The sequence below is a fragment of the Andrographis paniculata genome, unplaced genomic scaffold, assembly GCF_009805555.1.
Source record: "Andrographis paniculata isolate CXL003 unplaced genomic scaffold, ASM980555v1 Contig45END, whole genome shotgun sequence".
Lineage (NCBI taxonomy): Eukaryota > Viridiplantae > Streptophyta > Magnoliopsida > Lamiales > Acanthaceae > Andrographis > Andrographis paniculata.
This window is the reverse complement of record NW_026137579.1, coordinates 933,768-949,538: the sequence shown is the minus strand read 5'-3', so window position 1 is coordinate 949,538 and position 15,771 is coordinate 933,768. Positions and strand designations below refer to the sequence as shown.

Below are 15,771 nucleotides of genomic sequence, written 5' to 3'. Positions count from 1 at the left end.
GTCAGATAAGACTTGAGAATTAAATGATTTTTCTCTTTTTATTTTTCTCCTTATATATAAAAATTGAAAGAAAAGAATAATGAAAAATAACAATATGCTTATTTATTTTTTGTATTATTTAATTTATAAATATATATTTAAATTACAGTATTCTTATATTACAAAATATAATATTTAATTAATTATTTAAATATTTTTAAAATTACATTAATATGATCTCAAAAAACATTTAACACATTTCTCAATAAAACATTTCTAAAGAAAAAATAATATATCACATACATTTATTTATTTTATATTTTAACTCTGTTAAAATATATTTAGAAATAATATATTATATTGATGGTAATTATCTTATTTAATAGATTCGTAGGATTCTTGTCTTATTTAGACAATTTGTATATCACTGTAAATATATACGTATTCTTATTATTGAAATAGAGAATTTTAGTTTCATATTCTAACTTGGTATCAGAGTCAAATTCTTTCCGGGTACCTCCATAACCCGTTATATCTCGTATATATTTTTATATTTTACTAACATATTTGCTTTTATTCACAATCATGCTGTTATTTTCATGTCGTCTCCGTCTCTACTACTCCACTGACATGCTGTTATTTTCATGTCGTCTCCGTCTCTACTACTCCACTGACAGAGTCTACTTTCGACTCTAACACCGTTGAGAGTCATATTTTCGACTCTAACTTTATTGAGAGCGAGGGAGCTATTTCCGACTCTAGCTCTATTGTGAGCGAGGGAGTTCTGTTTCCAACCCTAGCTCTATAGAGTGAGCGAGTCCTATTTTCGGCTCTAGTTCTGTTGTGAGCGAGCGAGTCCTGTCTTCAACTATAACGGTGTTGAGAGTTCTACTTCTGATTCTAATCCAGTTGACGACTACGTCACTCTCAGTCAATTTTGGCGAATTCAAATTCATACGTAGAAGATCTCGACTATATCTTTTTCGGTCACTTTTGACAAACTCAAGTTTGTTCAATCATATTTTGAGTTTGATGAAGAGTGTTAAAATATATTTAAAAACAATATATTACATTTATGGTAATTATCTTATTTAAGAGATTCGTAATATTTTTGTCTTATTTAGACGATCTGTATATCACTATAAATATATGCGTATTCTTGTGATTGAAATAAAAAATTTCAGTTTCATATTCTAACATACTCAATACCCTGTACTCACATAAAAAGAAATTTATCTTTAAATGATTTCACTAAGCAAACAAACCCCTAGTAATTCATTATTTAAAACAATCATTAAAATTATTTTTTTAATGGATTTTCACGTCCATTCGATTCATTCAAATAATTGTATTTTTTATACTAACCAAGGATATTATTTTCTATTCTAAAATAAGAATATAATTTTATAATTTAGTAATTGTACTGTTTAAATACTATTATAATTTGTAATATATTACATAAATATTATTATTTTTATAAAAAATATTTTTGTCATTATTACAAATCAATATAATTATATATTACATCATATAAGGATATTTTTATTACAAATCAATATAATATACTAAATATTCAAACGTACACATAAACAAACGATACTCTTGTTAGAGGGACAGAGGTAGTATTCTCGATTAAAAGTACTAATAAGTAGTGGTGCTGTGTTGGAAATAGGCAACCAAACATGCCCTAAGGAAACATACATAAATAAACTATAATTATGAAAATTAATAGAAGTTAAAGTAAATTAAGAATGAGATTAGTCTAACAACCCAACTCATAAAGCTAGCAGATTAATTGTACAAGAAATTTATATCAGCAAAAAGGAGAAGGAAGGAGTCCACATTCATGGTAGACTTGGTTTATGAATAATCTTTCTTCCTTCTCAAGAATGAGCAATTACAGTGTATTGAGCAATTAGTACCCCGAATCTCGGATACGTATATGAACAAATGATTATTATTATTATTATTATTATTACCATATATCAAATCGAAGAAACAAAAATAATATATTAAAAAAAGTCCAAATAATTGCTGGGCAAATATATAACGAAGCACGGCAGGCAGGTGGAAGCAATTTCCAGTTCTTTCTTCCGTAGGACTCTTTGCCTTCTCTGTTGAGCAAGACGACGCAACAAACGGCTGCTGCTACTGGGGATTGCTTCAATTGGAAGGTTCGCTTTCAATCCCATACTAAAAATTGAACTAAAATGGTTAGGTTGTAATCAAGTGTTTCGGCGGATAATATGATCGGTGGGTCTACGCCATTGTAGAACGACAGCTAAACGCAAGCAAGGTGTGCGGGAATACACGCAGGAAAAAAAATATGAATCTATTTGGGTTTCGTGTTGAATTTGTTTTCTTGTAGTTGTTGGTTGGGATTACTATCTTTCTTCGCTGTAACTCTATCTATTGCCTTTTGTCTTTTAGCTATGAAAGCTGTGTTTTTTCTAAGTTTTTTCAGAGGGTGTTCAGTGGATTTTGTGAATCTCTCTGTTATTGCTATATATTTTAAACGGTTTATTTTGTTGGGCGTTGGGGGTTCTTGATTGCAGGGATTCATTGAAACTATGAATGGAGATTGGGGGTCTCGTTGATTTTTATTTTCGGTGAGTGTGCTGAAGATTGTGCCCTTTTCCCAGAAGGATTATGCGGTTAGTCGTCGGTGGGCGTTGAAATTCTCGTCGGTGGAATTCTGTGTGGAGTGCGGTGAAGATTCGTGTTGATTTTGGGGATCTTTGGAATCTCTAGGTCTTCTGTTAAGGAATCGGAGGTGAAATCAACGTTTAATTCGTTACATCGATGCTGGGTTGAATTTAATTGGGGGTTCCTCCGAAGGGTTTTCTATTTGCTTTTGGGATATCGGCGGAGAAGGGAAGAAGTTGGGTTTAAGGTAATTGTGGTTGAGACTTCAATTGATTCTATTTAGGGTTCAGTCCAGAGATGAGTTCCAGTGCTTCAGGTGTGATTCAAATGGGGAAGCTCATGGTTCATATTGCCGAGAGTGGGCATTCATATGAGCTGGATTGCGATGAATACACGCTTGTTGAGGCTTTGCAGAAATTTTTAGAATCCGAATGTGGGATTCCGTTGAATGATCAGCTTCTATTGTGCTTGGACATGAAACTGGAATCTCAGCGACCTCTCTCAGCATACAAGCTACCATCCGATGACCGGGATGTATTTCTGTTCAATAGATCGAGGATGCGGAGTAATTCGCCAGCTCCTGCGCCGGAGCGGATTGAGAGTATTAACATACCTGATCCGCCAGTGCCATCTTCTTCTCATAATCCTCATCCTTTGGATGAGGCTTCGGATCCTGCTTTGAAGGCATTGCCTTCATATGAAAGACAGTTTCGGTATCATTTTCAGTGTGGACATGCTATCTACAGCCGTACCTTAGCGAAAAGGGAGATATGCGAGAGATTGTTGCAGGAGCAGAAGGTGCAAGAAAGGGCGTTGGAGATTGCCAGGGGTAATTTGGATCATTTCTATAAGATTGTTAGCCAGAACTATGCGGATTTTATAAAACGCTACTCTCATCAGCATCGGTGTCATAACAGCCTTCTGGTGAACTTTGGGAGGGATATGGAGAAGCTGAGATCTGTAAGGCTTCCTCCAATGTTGCAATCTAATAATCGGAAATGCTTACTGGATTTCGTCAAGGAAGAAAATCTGCGGAAGACAGTGGAGGCCTGCGGCAGTTCCCACAGGCAATTGGAGAACAAAGTTTCAGCATTCAAGCAGGAGTTTGGAGATCTGAAGCGCAACACGGAGAACTTGTTTTCTTGTAATGGAAAGGCTTCATCTCTCATCAAAGATGTGGAATCGTCATTAAAGGACAATCAGCGGTTTATCAGTGAGCAGAAGAGCATAATGCAGGCTTTAAGGTTCTCTCTCTTACTCATACTTACTCATTCAGTCCTCCTATCACCCCGCCCCCCACGTGCACAAGAACATTCTTATTTTGATTGGTATAGCTGTTTTCTATAATCATGGTTTGTGATTTGTATGAAAATTGACTTCGTGCGGAATGTGCAATATCTGTATCCTACCAACTTTATTACGCTCCTTTTTTATTGTCATGAGTACGTGCACATAATGACAGAATGTCGAGCAGTTCAGATGTTTTGTGTTTCCGTTTTGCTCTTTTTAATTCTAATTAAATGTAGTGTGGGTGCATCTGCTGACGGTTGGCCTTGGTACAATTATTTTGGTTTGGGTACATGACGGCATCAATTAAATACCCTTACGTAGCAGCTTGATGACCATCCTATCAGATGCATGCATTATGTACATTATTGGGTGGACCATAGGCCACAAGAATATTGTGGTAGGACCTCCTCAGGTGTTTTAATGTTAGCATGAAACAGTTTGCTGGGTCTTCTTTTCTTTTTTTATTATTATGGGAACTTTGGGTAATGGGGAGAAGAAGATTTTAGTTTAATGCAATATCATGTTGGTGACAAAGTAGCTAGCTGTATAGAGAAAAAGTATGCAATTTTTTTAATAGCACAAAATGACGAATGTAATGCTGTGAGACTTCTATGTGACCAATAATAAAAACAACATGCTTTAATCTGCTTTGCAATTTCTTATTAAATTACCCAAAATATATTTTGAGTGTAGAAGAGAACTGAAAGCAGAGCTTATGTAGTTATGTGGTTTTGATGCTGAAAGATGTAATATAAGTAAGGGGGATGGGCATTTACCTTTAGAATCAGGGGAAAATTTTCTGATTATTGAGTTCACTTTGTACAGTGATGTGGTGGTTGATATAGTGTTGAGAGGATGAGGAAGGGTCTTGACCTGATCTCTTTTGAGTTAAATATTCTTTCCAAAAGGTTGAAACTTTGTAAAATTTTGGGTTTTCGGCACATTAAGTCTAATTACTATACAGGATGAAGGAAATCCCAGTACTGTTTGTTTTCTTGTGTTTGTAGCTGTGATATTGCTTAACTTGTGTTGTGGTCTAGAGAATATAATAAGTGGAAATGACTCCAAAGATGTGGTCGTTGCATGATCTTTTGTGAGTTACATTCTGATTGATAATAGATTTATTATACTTTAAATAGGGCATGGAAGTTATCTCTTCCTGATCACATTAGCCTGGAGTTAGGGTAATAATATCTGTAACAAGAATACAAAACATATCATCATTATTGTAAATATTTAAATTTAAGAGAGATTATTTGAGGATGTTAGAAATTAGTTGCCTTACAATTGACATTAAGAAATTTTTTAGTTTCTAAGTTTTATGTATATGCTATCACACCCTATTGTGGCACTAGTATTTTTAGGTTTCTTGTATATGTATGCTGTTTGTTTCCCTTCTTCTGTATTTGACATTGTATGCTGCATGCAAGAGCCATTCCTCAGTGTCTTTTCAATTTTTGTACTATGAGTAATTATTAATTGATATATTGTCTGAATTGCTACAGTAAAGATGTAAATACTGTGAAGAAGCTTGTGGATGACTGTCTTTCTGGCGAGTTGTCCTCATCACTGCGCCCTCATGATGCTGTTTCAGCATTGGGTCCTATGTATGATAGCCACGATAAAAGTAACCTTCCGAAAATGCTGGAATGTGAACGAGAAATTGAGCGTTTGCTTGCTTTTTGCATTGATAAAAAGAATGAGATGAATGTCTTTGTGCACCATTATATGGAAAGGATCGCATTCATTCAGTACACGATTAAAGGTGTGCGCTACAAATTCCCCCTATTCCACGAGGCTTTGAAGTTTCAGGATGATCAATTTGAGCACTTAAATGTGGTACATGGGATTGGTCCTGCTTATAGGGCTTGCTTTGCGGAAGTAGCGAGAAGGAAAGCAGCAATGAAGATCTACATGGGTAAGGCTGGACAGTTGGCTGAAAAACTTGCAAAAGAGAGGGATGCTGAACTTAGAAGGCGTGATGAATTTTTAAAACAACAAAGCTCTTATATTCCTAGAGATATATTAGCAGCCATGGGATTGTATGATACTCCTGGTTCATGTGATGTCAATATTGCACCTTTTGACACTAATTTGATTGACATTGATCTTCAAGATATTGATCGGTATGCTCCTGAGTCACTATTAGCCAGTCCAAGGACTTCTAGGGCTTCATCATCCATTTCTAATGATGGTTCTCAGATAGGTGAAGTTGAAGGAAGTGGAGTAGACTCCCATGTAAAGTCTGATTGGCAGGATCTACCTGATGGGTCAGAGTTGGTGGAGATTGCAGGGACCAGCAAGATGGAAGTTGAGAATGCAAAACTGAAAGCTGATTTGGCTTCCAAAATTGCATTATTGTGTTTCATGAGTGCAGAGCTTGATTATGACTCTCTTGATGATAGTAAAATAGAGAGTATATTGAAAGAAGCCGAAGAGAAGCATTCTGAAGCTTTGCACATGAAAGATGTGTATGAAAAACACCTACACGAAGCACTGAAGATGAAGCAGATGCAATGTGAGTCTTATGAGAAACGGATTCAGGAACTAGAGCAAAGGTTGTCTGATCAATATTTGAGAGGACGTAAGCTTTCAGTTGAGGAGGATGCATCTAATTCTGCAGTTTCCACTGCTAAGACTGATGATAACAAGTCAGAAGCATCAATGGAAGAGATCACTTGCCCATCTGGTTTGTCGAAGTCTGCAATTCACCCTGATCATGGCAAGGTGCATGAGGGATTGGATGACAATATGGCAGATTCCTCTGCAACGGTCAACCCTTCTTTGGATTCATCGATGCAAGATCTACACTTTGATAAAGGCCATCGTATCGACAGTGACAAGAAGGAATCATCATTGCCTGATGAAGGCATGGCACTCATGGCAAGTAATATGGCTGTTAGTTTATCACAACCAGCAGGTGTTCTGTTGCATGAACCTGCCCCTGAGCCAGATTTGGATGCTACAGTAAAAGATAGCTTGGTGATGGAATTGCGAAATGCCCTAGAACAGAAATCAAGTCAATTAGACAGTGCAGAATCAAAGATCCAAGAGTTGATTGGTGAGGTTTCCAATCTTGAAAGAGAGTTGGAGGTCAGTCAGAAGCTACTTGATGAATCTCAGGTATTGGCTAACTGTAATATAAACTTTGGGACACTGGATCTGCTGTCCCCTCCCCCTCATGTCCCCTCTCACAATATACATACATATGTGTGTATCTATGCACAAATGTGAGAGGGAACACGCGGGATACGGTAGGGAGGGGGACAACGGATCCCATCCCAAACTTCGGATACTCTTTTATGTTATGGGTTATTTAAGTGATGGAGCTACAGCGTTACGCCGATGTTCTTAAGTTCTCCCCAACGAATAAATGAGTCCATGAAAGATGAACATATTTTTCTGACTTTTCCTAGCTTGACTGCGAACAAGTGCACGCCAGATAAGCTTTCACAGCATTTTCTGAAAACTCTAAAATTGTTTGATTCGTGTGCCCAAAACTCTTATAAAAAATACGAGATGATACATCATATATGTATGTTTGCATCACAATTTGTTATATGTATATATGTTTTGAGTATTTAAGATGCATCCATCATTCTGTTGTTTTATTGTTTGCAGATGAATTGTGCTCATTTAGAGAATTGTCTGCATGAGGCTAGAAAGGAAGCACAAACCCATCTTTGTGCAGCTGATCGTAGGGCATCAGAGTACAGTACATTGCGTGTCTCTGCTGTCAAAATGCGTGGCCTTTTTGAAAGACTGAGAAACTGTGTTATATCTGCTGGGCCGACTAATCTTTCAGATTCTTTGCGTGCTTTAGCACAGTCCCTCGGCAGGTAAGCGCTGCTGCATTCTTTGTTCATGTTCTGATATATTTATTTACATGCCTTTGTTTCAGAATGTTTCCTGAAGATGAATATTTGTTTTCTTGTATCATCATGATGGCCTATTTTCTCTGCTGTGCTTTAGTCGATCAAAATTTTGGAAACATGTAATTGGACATTTGCTAGAGTATTACATTTTGAATCAAGCATAAAACCACTTGTATAATTACATTTGTTTCAACATGCAAGTAATTTAGAGTAATCACTGTCACCGATGGATGACAAATCCAAAATTTCTGATGACATTTTTTTCATTCCCCTTTTGCTGTTACAAACCAATAATCTAAGTCACCTTCATTTCAAAATTCAAATGCTAACCCAAGTAGTGGGTAAAAATATTACCTTGTAAGTATAGGAATATTTTGGAATATTGTAGACATGGGAAGTGTGCTGTATATTTGTGGTGTAAAAATCTTTTCAAGATTATTATAGTCTAAGTTAACTTCTGTACACAAGAGCATTATATATAACAATTTTGCAGTCATATATGTGTGTTTTTACATGCATGCTTGTCTGTTTGGTAATTGTGACAAAATGTAATGATTGGTGAATCATTGAATTTGAATGTTTGTGTATGTATGAGTTAGAAAAGTCTCTTTAGAATTGTTTGTTTGGTTATGTGTTTCGGAGGAATGCTGAGCATTGCTACAAGGTATGTCCTATATTTATATATATATATAATCCGCCGGTAATTTGAATAGATCTTTTATGTTGCAGCATAGTTGTTGTTATACTAGCTTCTTTTATCGGTCCACTGTACTTCACTAACTGAATGCCTGTATATGATCAGTTCCTCAAATGAAAGTGAGGATGAAACTACTGCTGAGTTTCGTGAGTTCCTTCGCGCCCTTGCTGAAAAAGTTAGTAGCCTGTCAAGGCAGTGCCTTGAATTGCTCGACAGATACTCTAAAACCGAAGCTGAAAACGAGCAGCTCTCCAAGGAGTTGGAAGAAAAGAAAGAGATTGCCAACACACTCTACATAAAGCATCAGCTTGAAAAGCAGGTAATAACTCTTCCGATCCCAAAATATAAATATATATGTGCGGAGCAACTGAAATAATGAATGACTAATCGATGAACAGGCGAACAAGGAAAAGATATCGTTTGGCCGGCTGGAAGTTCACGAGATAGCTGCATTTGTGCTCAAATCTGCTGGCTATTACAAGGCTATAAACCGCAGCTGCCCTCACTATTACCTTTCTACTGAATCGGTGGCCTTATTCACTGACCATCTTGCAAGCCGTCCAGACTACATCATAGGGCAGGTTGTACATATCGAACGGAGGATGGTGAAGTCGCCTCCATCGACACCGGATCCAGGTGAGAGCATCAGGGATCAGGTTGATGTGCTGGCATCATCTGAAGGTGGACCGAGCCGGTTGGGCTCTTCATCGAATCCTTATGGCCTTCCTGTCGGATGTGAATACTTCATAGTGACTGTTGCCATGTTACCGGATACAAGGACCTCCACTTCCTCCATTCATTCGACTTCAACATCAACAACTTCATCGACATCGCCTTCCTGATCTTTGTTGCAATGTGTGGCAGATAGAGATGTGATGGAAGAAAAACACCAAGTGTATATATCTATATCTACTATATATATATATATATGTTACTTGTAATGGCACTGAAGATGGGAACAATCTACTCCTCCATTGATGATAGTTTCTTGTATAGCTCTTAGCCTTGCCGGGGGCAAAGGATTATTAATTCAATCAAATCTCTTCTGTACATACATAAAATGCTTGCTTTCTCATTGTCTTGCTGCCTTTTTATGTCTTTTATGGATGAATGTTTTTAGGCTCATTCTTGCAAATGTTGAACTGCCATTACAGTTTCTTGAATATGCATAGTCAAGAAGCTCCACATTACTTGAGCTTTCAATGATCTTTATTTAAAAGGCTTGAATCCCACAATTATAATTAGCATACGAATCCAACCAGATTTAAGAAATGCTCGACGTATTCTCATAGCTCAATGAATAGAATTCAAATGTAAGATAGTCGATTCATTACACATCATGGACATGGGTTTTCTGTTTGAATTCTAGGATGATCAAAGGAAAGAGGAGGCATGAGACAAAGGATAATCCTAGCTCGAGCAAAAATTGCCCAAGCTATCGAGCCAACGAGGATAATCAATGAAACACAACCTTAACAAAAGCTAAATTGTAAGCCTATGGCCTGGTTAAAATTGCAACTGATTCCCATTCCAAACTGCATATCACATCCTGCAAACCGAGAAAGAAACAATCAGATGATTGAGAGTATAGATGTAGTCCTCGAATTTTCCAAAAAATTATATACGCTTATTTTTTTATTTTTAATGTACCGATGGGTTTTGTCTGTCAATGTCGAAGCTATTTATAGCACATGGTTCAGCCATAAGCTCCACCGGTTCTTCGCCTGAAATGAATCAACCACCAGCACATTTTTGGAAAGAGCCATAAGCCCATGAACTCAGCAGATTCAAAATTGAAGCTCTCGACGTATTCATAGTTTGGTAAGTAACGATTAACAGACTTGAATGCAATGACGTACCATGTTCGACCACACCAAGGATTCCATCCTCCGAACATATCATAGCTGGCAGAATCCTGGATGACGACGAGGAGTTAATTATTTTTGAAGAATGCGTGTAGTTGTCATACTGGACCTCCCACACATCGCTTTCTACTAGAGAATTTTTTGGCGCATCGCGAAAGCCAACACCTGAGAGTACAACAGACTGTTTTGGCGATCGAATATCCCATGCAAACAGAGTCCCCGAAGAACCTCCCGCCTTCGCATACAAATATATTAGTCAAAAACAAAGCTCAAGCCCAAAAGTAGGATCAAACTTGAGATTCAATCAAGCAACAGCCCAAACCTAATAGTATTTCCAACAAAGAAATACAAGAATTGTAACACAAATTAGTACCACAAGAAGTTATAAAAGAAGCATCGAATCTTACGAGGCAAGTGTGCTTTCGTGATTGATGAATGTCGATCGAGTGCACGACGCCGGAAGTAGCTCCTCCTGTCCTGCCAGAGCACACATTTCATCAGATTAATGCTAATATTATTTTCAATGGCCACATTTTTGAACTTCCATTGATGACAACGATCATATCATATGCAAAAGCAACGAATTCTACAGAATCAACAATCAATATGTATATATTAGAGTACCAATTTTCCTTGAACAAAGCAACAGGTCCACCAGGCTTCCTCTGATCCCACCAATGGAGTCCAAACCCGAACGCACCCGTCACGAATTCCACGGGGGAAGCCCAACGCACAGAGGTATACGAAACCAGGCCATTACTCTCAAACACCCGCCTGAAACCCTTCTTGGTCAAATTGACCAAATTGACCCTCCCATCCTCCCCGACGCTCACGCACTCCGACCCACTGTCGCTCAAATCAATTCCCGAAACGGGGCCCGTATGAAACCCAGTTTCGGGGACGGCGAACTCCAGATTCAGAGAGCCGTTAATCAAATCGGCGGAATAGAAGAGAGCCGAGCCGGAGAAGGTAGCGGCGGCGGCGATTGGTTTGGCGGGCGAGAAGGGAGAGGGAGAGACCTTTAGGGAGGTGATTCTGGAAGGTGCGGAGATGGAGACCTGAGGGGCGAGGGAGGGCCCGATTTGGGAGGAGGAGAAAGTGAGGGTCTGGAGAGAAGGGGAGGAGGCATCGGAGTCGTAGGTGGCGAAGAGGATGTGGCGGGAGAAGGTGGAGACGTGGGGCAGCCACCGGAGGGCGTCGATGTAGGTGTGCTGAGGTAGTTTGTGGACTCGAGGGGACTGATCGGAAGTCGTGACCGCCATGGCTGCTGTGCTAACTGAGCTCCAGTGGCCAGATTTCAACGGTCCGTTTACCGCCTTCACTACACGAATGGGTTTTTGCCTAAACCTTTCCTAGCAATCTCTTTGAATTGGTTTTTATGTTTTTCGTAATGTTTCTATAATGGGCCAATATTGAATGGATGGGTCGGCCCATATCGATCAGATAAATTTAATTACAGCCCAAAAAAAAAAAAAAAAGGTATTGTAGTCGAGGAAGTTAGAAGAGAGAGTGGCAAGACGTTGGTCTGGCCATGGGATAGGAAAATGTCGTCACTCACATCCAAATTATCATCATCATCATCATCACCACCTTGTTATCTTCTTTGTTTCCACAGAAATAATGGAAGAAGGACAAGTGTTCTTCCATCTGCAGCCAAGAAAGATTCCTCCACTGAAGTTCCTAGCAAGAAGAGCCAAGCCCTTTTCCAATTGAAACTTCCTAATAGCACCTGCAAGCTCGTAGCCCAGTCTGCTGCTGCAGTGTTTGCACTGGGATTCATCGATGCCGGGTACACATTAAAATATTAAAATTCAAGTGGAAGAAATGAACCAAGTTGTTTTCATTTTGTTTCTTGAGCGAGAATGTTGTCTGCTTGTTTAGTTGTATGTGATGAATGAATTTCAGGTACAGTGGAGATTGGTCAAGAATTGGTGTGATTTCAAGAGGGACAGAAGGCTTACTAAAAGTTGCAGCTTTTCTTGTGGTGCCTTTGTGTCTCTTTTTAATCATTTCATTGTCTGGGAAAGATGAGGGTTGAAATTGTGGTCTGTGTACGCACACAGGAATCTAAGCACCATCTAGGGCTTGATCGATACAACACTCAATTGTCGACTGTTTTTGTATCCCAACTTAAAAACAGTTCAAAGTGGATAAGAGTTCTCCACCTCTGGCAAGGGACCATCCAACATTTTTTTTCTTAGGGTTTGAATGCATTGTCATATACAAACCAACCAAATCAGACTAGATTTCACACAATGTTAACTACGAGGCTTGCAAATTCTGAGTAAGGTAAGTCGATGCCCGTCGCCATTCCATGATATTGAGGGTGGCGGCGCAGTGAACCAGGGCGGCAGCGACAACGAATACATGGAAGATCTGATGGCTGTGGCCTACAATATCGAATGCACCCGGTTTCCATCGCTCGGGGATCCTAGTTACGTAAAAAACTGCCCCAATGCCGTATAGAAGCCCCATGACTATCTCATACACGACTGAGATGAGTATCTGAGATTGATCCCAATAAAGGATTGTTGCATGAGTTGCCGGGATCACTCCCGAGAACCCCATGCAGAGAAAGAGGGCAGCCCTGAAGAACCTGAACCGGCTGCTTGATAGAGACGGGGAAAGGAGGGTTATGACGACTAGGATGCCAAGTAAAGTGATGAAGGACAGGTATACGACGAGCCAATAGGGGTGGTTGGAGAAGGCGTAGTATATTGGGGCAAAGAAGGAGCAGACGATCATGAGGGAGATGCCGGCGTAGTCCAAGCGCCAGAAGAAGAGGTTGAAGCGACGAGAGTGGCAGGCGAAAAGGTGGGATACTGAGCTGAAGATCAAACAACTCATCGCTCCTCCTAAGAAAACAAGCCACGGCCATATCGGAATTGAATCCCGCGGTTTTGCTGGAAGCAGGGTGGACGATCTAGCAATATGTTCTCCATAAGAACCCTGCAGATCATCAGAAATGGTAATTTAATTACTGTTAGGATTCGGGAAAGTCATATTTCAGATCCCAATTATATTAAAACTTTGTTGCATGAAGGAAACAACACTCCATAGAATTCACACACAGTTTTTTTTTTGGTTTTTTTAACAGATCATAGAAGCTCCTAGCTTACCTACTTACTACATACAATTTTATTTACTTTTTCTTTTATAAAATTTCTTTGAAGTTGATATGCACCCAACATCTAGCGTGCTTACGTTTTCCTAAACGTGCTGCAACCTGACATGAACAACTTCCAAGCAAATAAAAAATGTGGAGCACAGAAGTTACCCTTGGAAATTGAAAGCAGCGTCTAAATTGCATATTCGTTGAAAGTAAAGATTTCGCCATCATATATCATTAAGCAAGCTGTAAGGGCGGTAGGCTATTCGTGCACGACAAGCTAGTTCAATCATATTTATCTTGTGTTTATAGCCAGAAAGGAAATGGACAATATCATCAAGTTTTGATAGGTTTATACAACTTTTTCCATTGAAATTAGCCAAAAAAAAGCCTTTGCATCTACGCTAGCTAATCAAAAAGCTATTGTTAAATATTTGGCAAGAATATTTGAGGAAGGGATAAAAGAAAAACTTCTCATAATATATATGTACAAGACATGGGAGGGGAAGTAGCCATATCCATCTAAAGCTTGCTGATGATGTGACCATATTTCACATGTATGGGGGCCCCGACACCTGGCCGATTGTTCAGGAACAAATTCATAGAAACAACTGGGTCTCTGGACCCATATATAAATTATTTATTGTTCACATGTACGATCTATCTGGACTTCTTGAAATCACTTTTTCGTTTTCTTTCTCTCCGGCAATTATGCCTAAAGTAATTCCGTCTATGAGAGAGTGTGATTGCTATATTTGTTTCAGTAAATTATACAACTATATTTTTTTCAGATATGTAACTAATAGTATTAACTACTGAGAATTCAAAGTTGATTGACTAGAACTAGAAGTTACTTCTATTTTTTACCGCCTTGCTAATTCAAACAAAAATTCTTGAATCGGAAACAAGAGATGGTAAAACGAAATGCTACGGGAAAGGGAATGCACTTACCGTAAAGAAAGCGCTGGAGCTGTTCGACTGGTTCATCATTTTGAGGTTGAGCAATCCATCATTTCTGTCCCCGAATAAAGTCGCCATCACATTCTCGATGCTCATTGTCTCACTCAAACTCATTATCATCAGCGCCGTAAATATCATAAATCCAACCAAGTGCCTGTGAATCGTCAAATGTCAAATTTAATATACCTAAATTTCAGAGGTCACTATAGTAATAGCATTTCAATGAATTCCAAAGAAAATACAAACTGGAAGAATTCCAAAAAGTTAAAAATTAATTGCCCTAACTTTTGGTATTCTAACCGTAACCAGGAGAGTAAATGGTAAATCGGTAACTCGTGAAATGACGTTCGCAAGAATATCACAGATATTTCCTGAATTTCTACGGTTCAAAGAAAATTTCAACACGGATGGGAAGACGGTTAGGCGGTTAATCAGAACTGAGAAATTAAGCAATCGACAAAAATAATCAAATGCACGGAACTCGTGTGTGCGTGAAGAACAGAGGAAAGATCAACTCACGTCCAAATGTTCAACGTCTCGTTGTGCAATGAGAAAACGCTGAGAAGAATGTCCTTCAGCGGCCATTCACATCTGTAATACTTCCTAATGAATTCATTATCCTTCAAATAATCCGGCAACGCCTCGTATTTCACGAGCGTTCTCCTCTTCCATTTCCTTATCTCCTCACCACCGTCGCAACCGCCACCGCACGCCGCCGGCTCCTGCAGCTGCGACGACCTCACAGGGCTCCGCCTCTTCATATTCAATTTAAAATCCAAAATAATATCCTCTCCAAGGCTATTTATCCCCTGCCTGACAAGGAAACCTGATGTGAGCTCTCTATATTTCTCCGGCCAAGCCTCCCGCCGGAATACCAAGATTTCCTTTCCTCCCTCCGATCGCCTTCTATCAAAGCCCAACTGTAATGCTAAATCATAAAAAGTATTTATTTGTAAATCTGCAAATGATGCTTTCAATGAGAGGCGCCGAGGAATTTTATAGTGGGATAAAATACCGTGTGGTCGCATATTAATTCACTGAAGCTACAATCACCTGCGGCCGAGTGCTCCTTTAATTGCCAGGTCAACATATAACCATCCAATCGGAATTAAGCACGTGGCCAACATGTTCAGCCTCCAAATTGGTCCAAGTATTCAAATTTGGTAGGAAGGTCAACAACATTAGTAGTGTGGGACCAACGTTTCAATATATTTCTGCTATTTACGTTATTTTCATAGAGGAAAATTAATTTATATAATTTCAATTATAGTTTCGAATTAAAGTGGAAAAATAAAATAATAAATAAATAATATATTGAGTTTGATATTTAAAAAGTTGTACATATATATA

At 38.7% G+C, this 15,771-nt stretch overlaps 4 protein-coding genes across 5 annotated transcripts; 2 read left to right on the top strand and 2 right to left on the bottom strand.

The window, feature by feature from the left end:
- Positions 1-1,972: 1,972 nt before the first annotated feature.
- LOC127252062 (autophagy-related protein 11) lies at positions 1,973-9,612 on the top strand. 2 transcript variants are annotated; one of them, XM_051276068.1, is made up of 6 exons: positions 1,973-2,153; positions 2,535-3,869; positions 5,421-7,038; positions 7,537-7,754; positions 8,593-8,806; positions 8,886-9,612. In XM_051276068.1, exons 2-6 carry the CDS (start codon positions 2,923-2,925, stop codon positions 9,327-9,329), a joined length of 3,441 nt encoding a protein of 1,146 aa, XP_051132025.1. In that variant the 5' UTR covers positions 1,973-2,153; positions 2,535-2,922; the 3' UTR covers positions 9,330-9,612. The 2 variants fall into 2 exon arrangements, with proteins under 2 accessions (XP_051132025.1, XP_051132026.1); XM_051276069.1 differs by lacking the exon at positions 1,973-2,153 and having other exon boundaries at positions 2,227-3,869.
- Positions 9,613-9,750: 138 nt separating this feature from the next.
- On the bottom strand, positions 9,751-11,855 carry LOC127252064 (nuclear pore complex protein NUP43). The gene is made up of 5 exons (XM_051276071.1): positions 10,977-11,855; positions 10,760-10,829; positions 10,347-10,587; positions 10,138-10,211; positions 9,751-10,036 (listed from the first exon to the last, which is right to left on the bottom strand). The coding sequence occupies exons 1-5, from the start codon at positions 11,612-11,614 to the stop codon at positions 9,983-9,985; spliced, it is 1,077 nt and encodes a 358-aa protein (XP_051132028.1). The 5' UTR covers positions 11,615-11,855; the 3' UTR covers positions 9,751-9,982.
- Positions 11,848-12,516, top strand: LOC127252065 (uncharacterized). Its single transcript, XM_051276073.1, has 2 exons — positions 11,848-12,141; positions 12,258-12,516. Exons 1-2 carry the CDS (start codon positions 11,897-11,899, stop codon positions 12,388-12,390), a joined length of 378 nt encoding a protein of 125 aa, XP_051132030.1. The 5' UTR covers positions 11,848-11,896; the 3' UTR covers positions 12,391-12,516.
- Positions 12,500-15,398, bottom strand: LOC127252063 (heptahelical transmembrane protein 2). The gene is made up of 3 exons (XM_051276070.1): positions 14,941-15,398; positions 14,413-14,575; positions 12,500-13,301 (listed from the first exon to the last, which is right to left on the bottom strand). The coding sequence occupies exons 1-3, from the start codon at positions 15,180-15,182 to the stop codon at positions 12,615-12,617; spliced, it is 1,092 nt and encodes a 363-aa protein (XP_051132027.1). The 5' UTR covers positions 15,183-15,398; the 3' UTR covers positions 12,500-12,614.
- Positions 15,399-15,771: the final 373 nt, after the last annotated feature.

Coding starts and splice junctions, on each gene's coding strand:
- LOC127252062 (XM_051276068.1), top strand. CDS start 2,923: ATGAGTTCCAGTGCTTCAGGTGTGATTCAAATGGGGAAGCTCATGGTT. Junction 7,039..7,536: donor AGCTACTTGATGAATCTCAG/GTATTGGCTAAC, acceptor TATTGTTTGCAG/ATGAATTGTGCTCATTTAGA. Junction 8,807..8,885: donor AGCATCAGCTTGAAAAGCAG/GTAATAACTCTT, acceptor ATCGATGAACAG/GCGAACAAGGAAAAGATATC.
- LOC127252064 (XM_051276071.1), bottom strand. CDS start 11,614: ATGGCGGTCACGACTTCCGATCAGTCCCCTCGAGTCCACAAACTACCT. Junction 10,212..10,346: donor CCTTGGTGTGGTCGAACATG/GTACGTCATTGC, acceptor GATTCATTTCAG/GCGAAGAACCGGTGGAGCTT. Junction 10,037..10,137: donor TTGACAGACAAAACCCATCG/GTACATTAAAAA, acceptor CTCGGTTTGCAG/GATGTGATATGCAGTTTGGA.
- LOC127252065 (XM_051276073.1), top strand. CDS start 11,897: ATGTCGTCACTCACATCCAAATTATCATCATCATCATCATCACCACCT. Junction 12,142..12,257: donor CTGGGATTCATCGATGCCGG/GTACACATTAAA, acceptor AATGAATTTCAG/GTACAGTGGAGATTGGTCAA.
- LOC127252063 (XM_051276070.1), bottom strand. CDS start 15,182: ATGAAGAGGCGGAGCCCTGTGAGGTCGTCGCAGCTGCAGGAGCCGGCG. Junction 14,576..14,940: donor GAGACGTTGAACATTTGGAC/GTGAGTTGATCT, acceptor GACGATTCACAG/GCACTTGGTTGGATTTATGA. Junction 13,302..14,412: donor GCTCCAGCGCTTTCTTTACG/GTAAGTGCATTC, acceptor GATGATCTGCAG/GGTTCTTATGGAGAACATAT.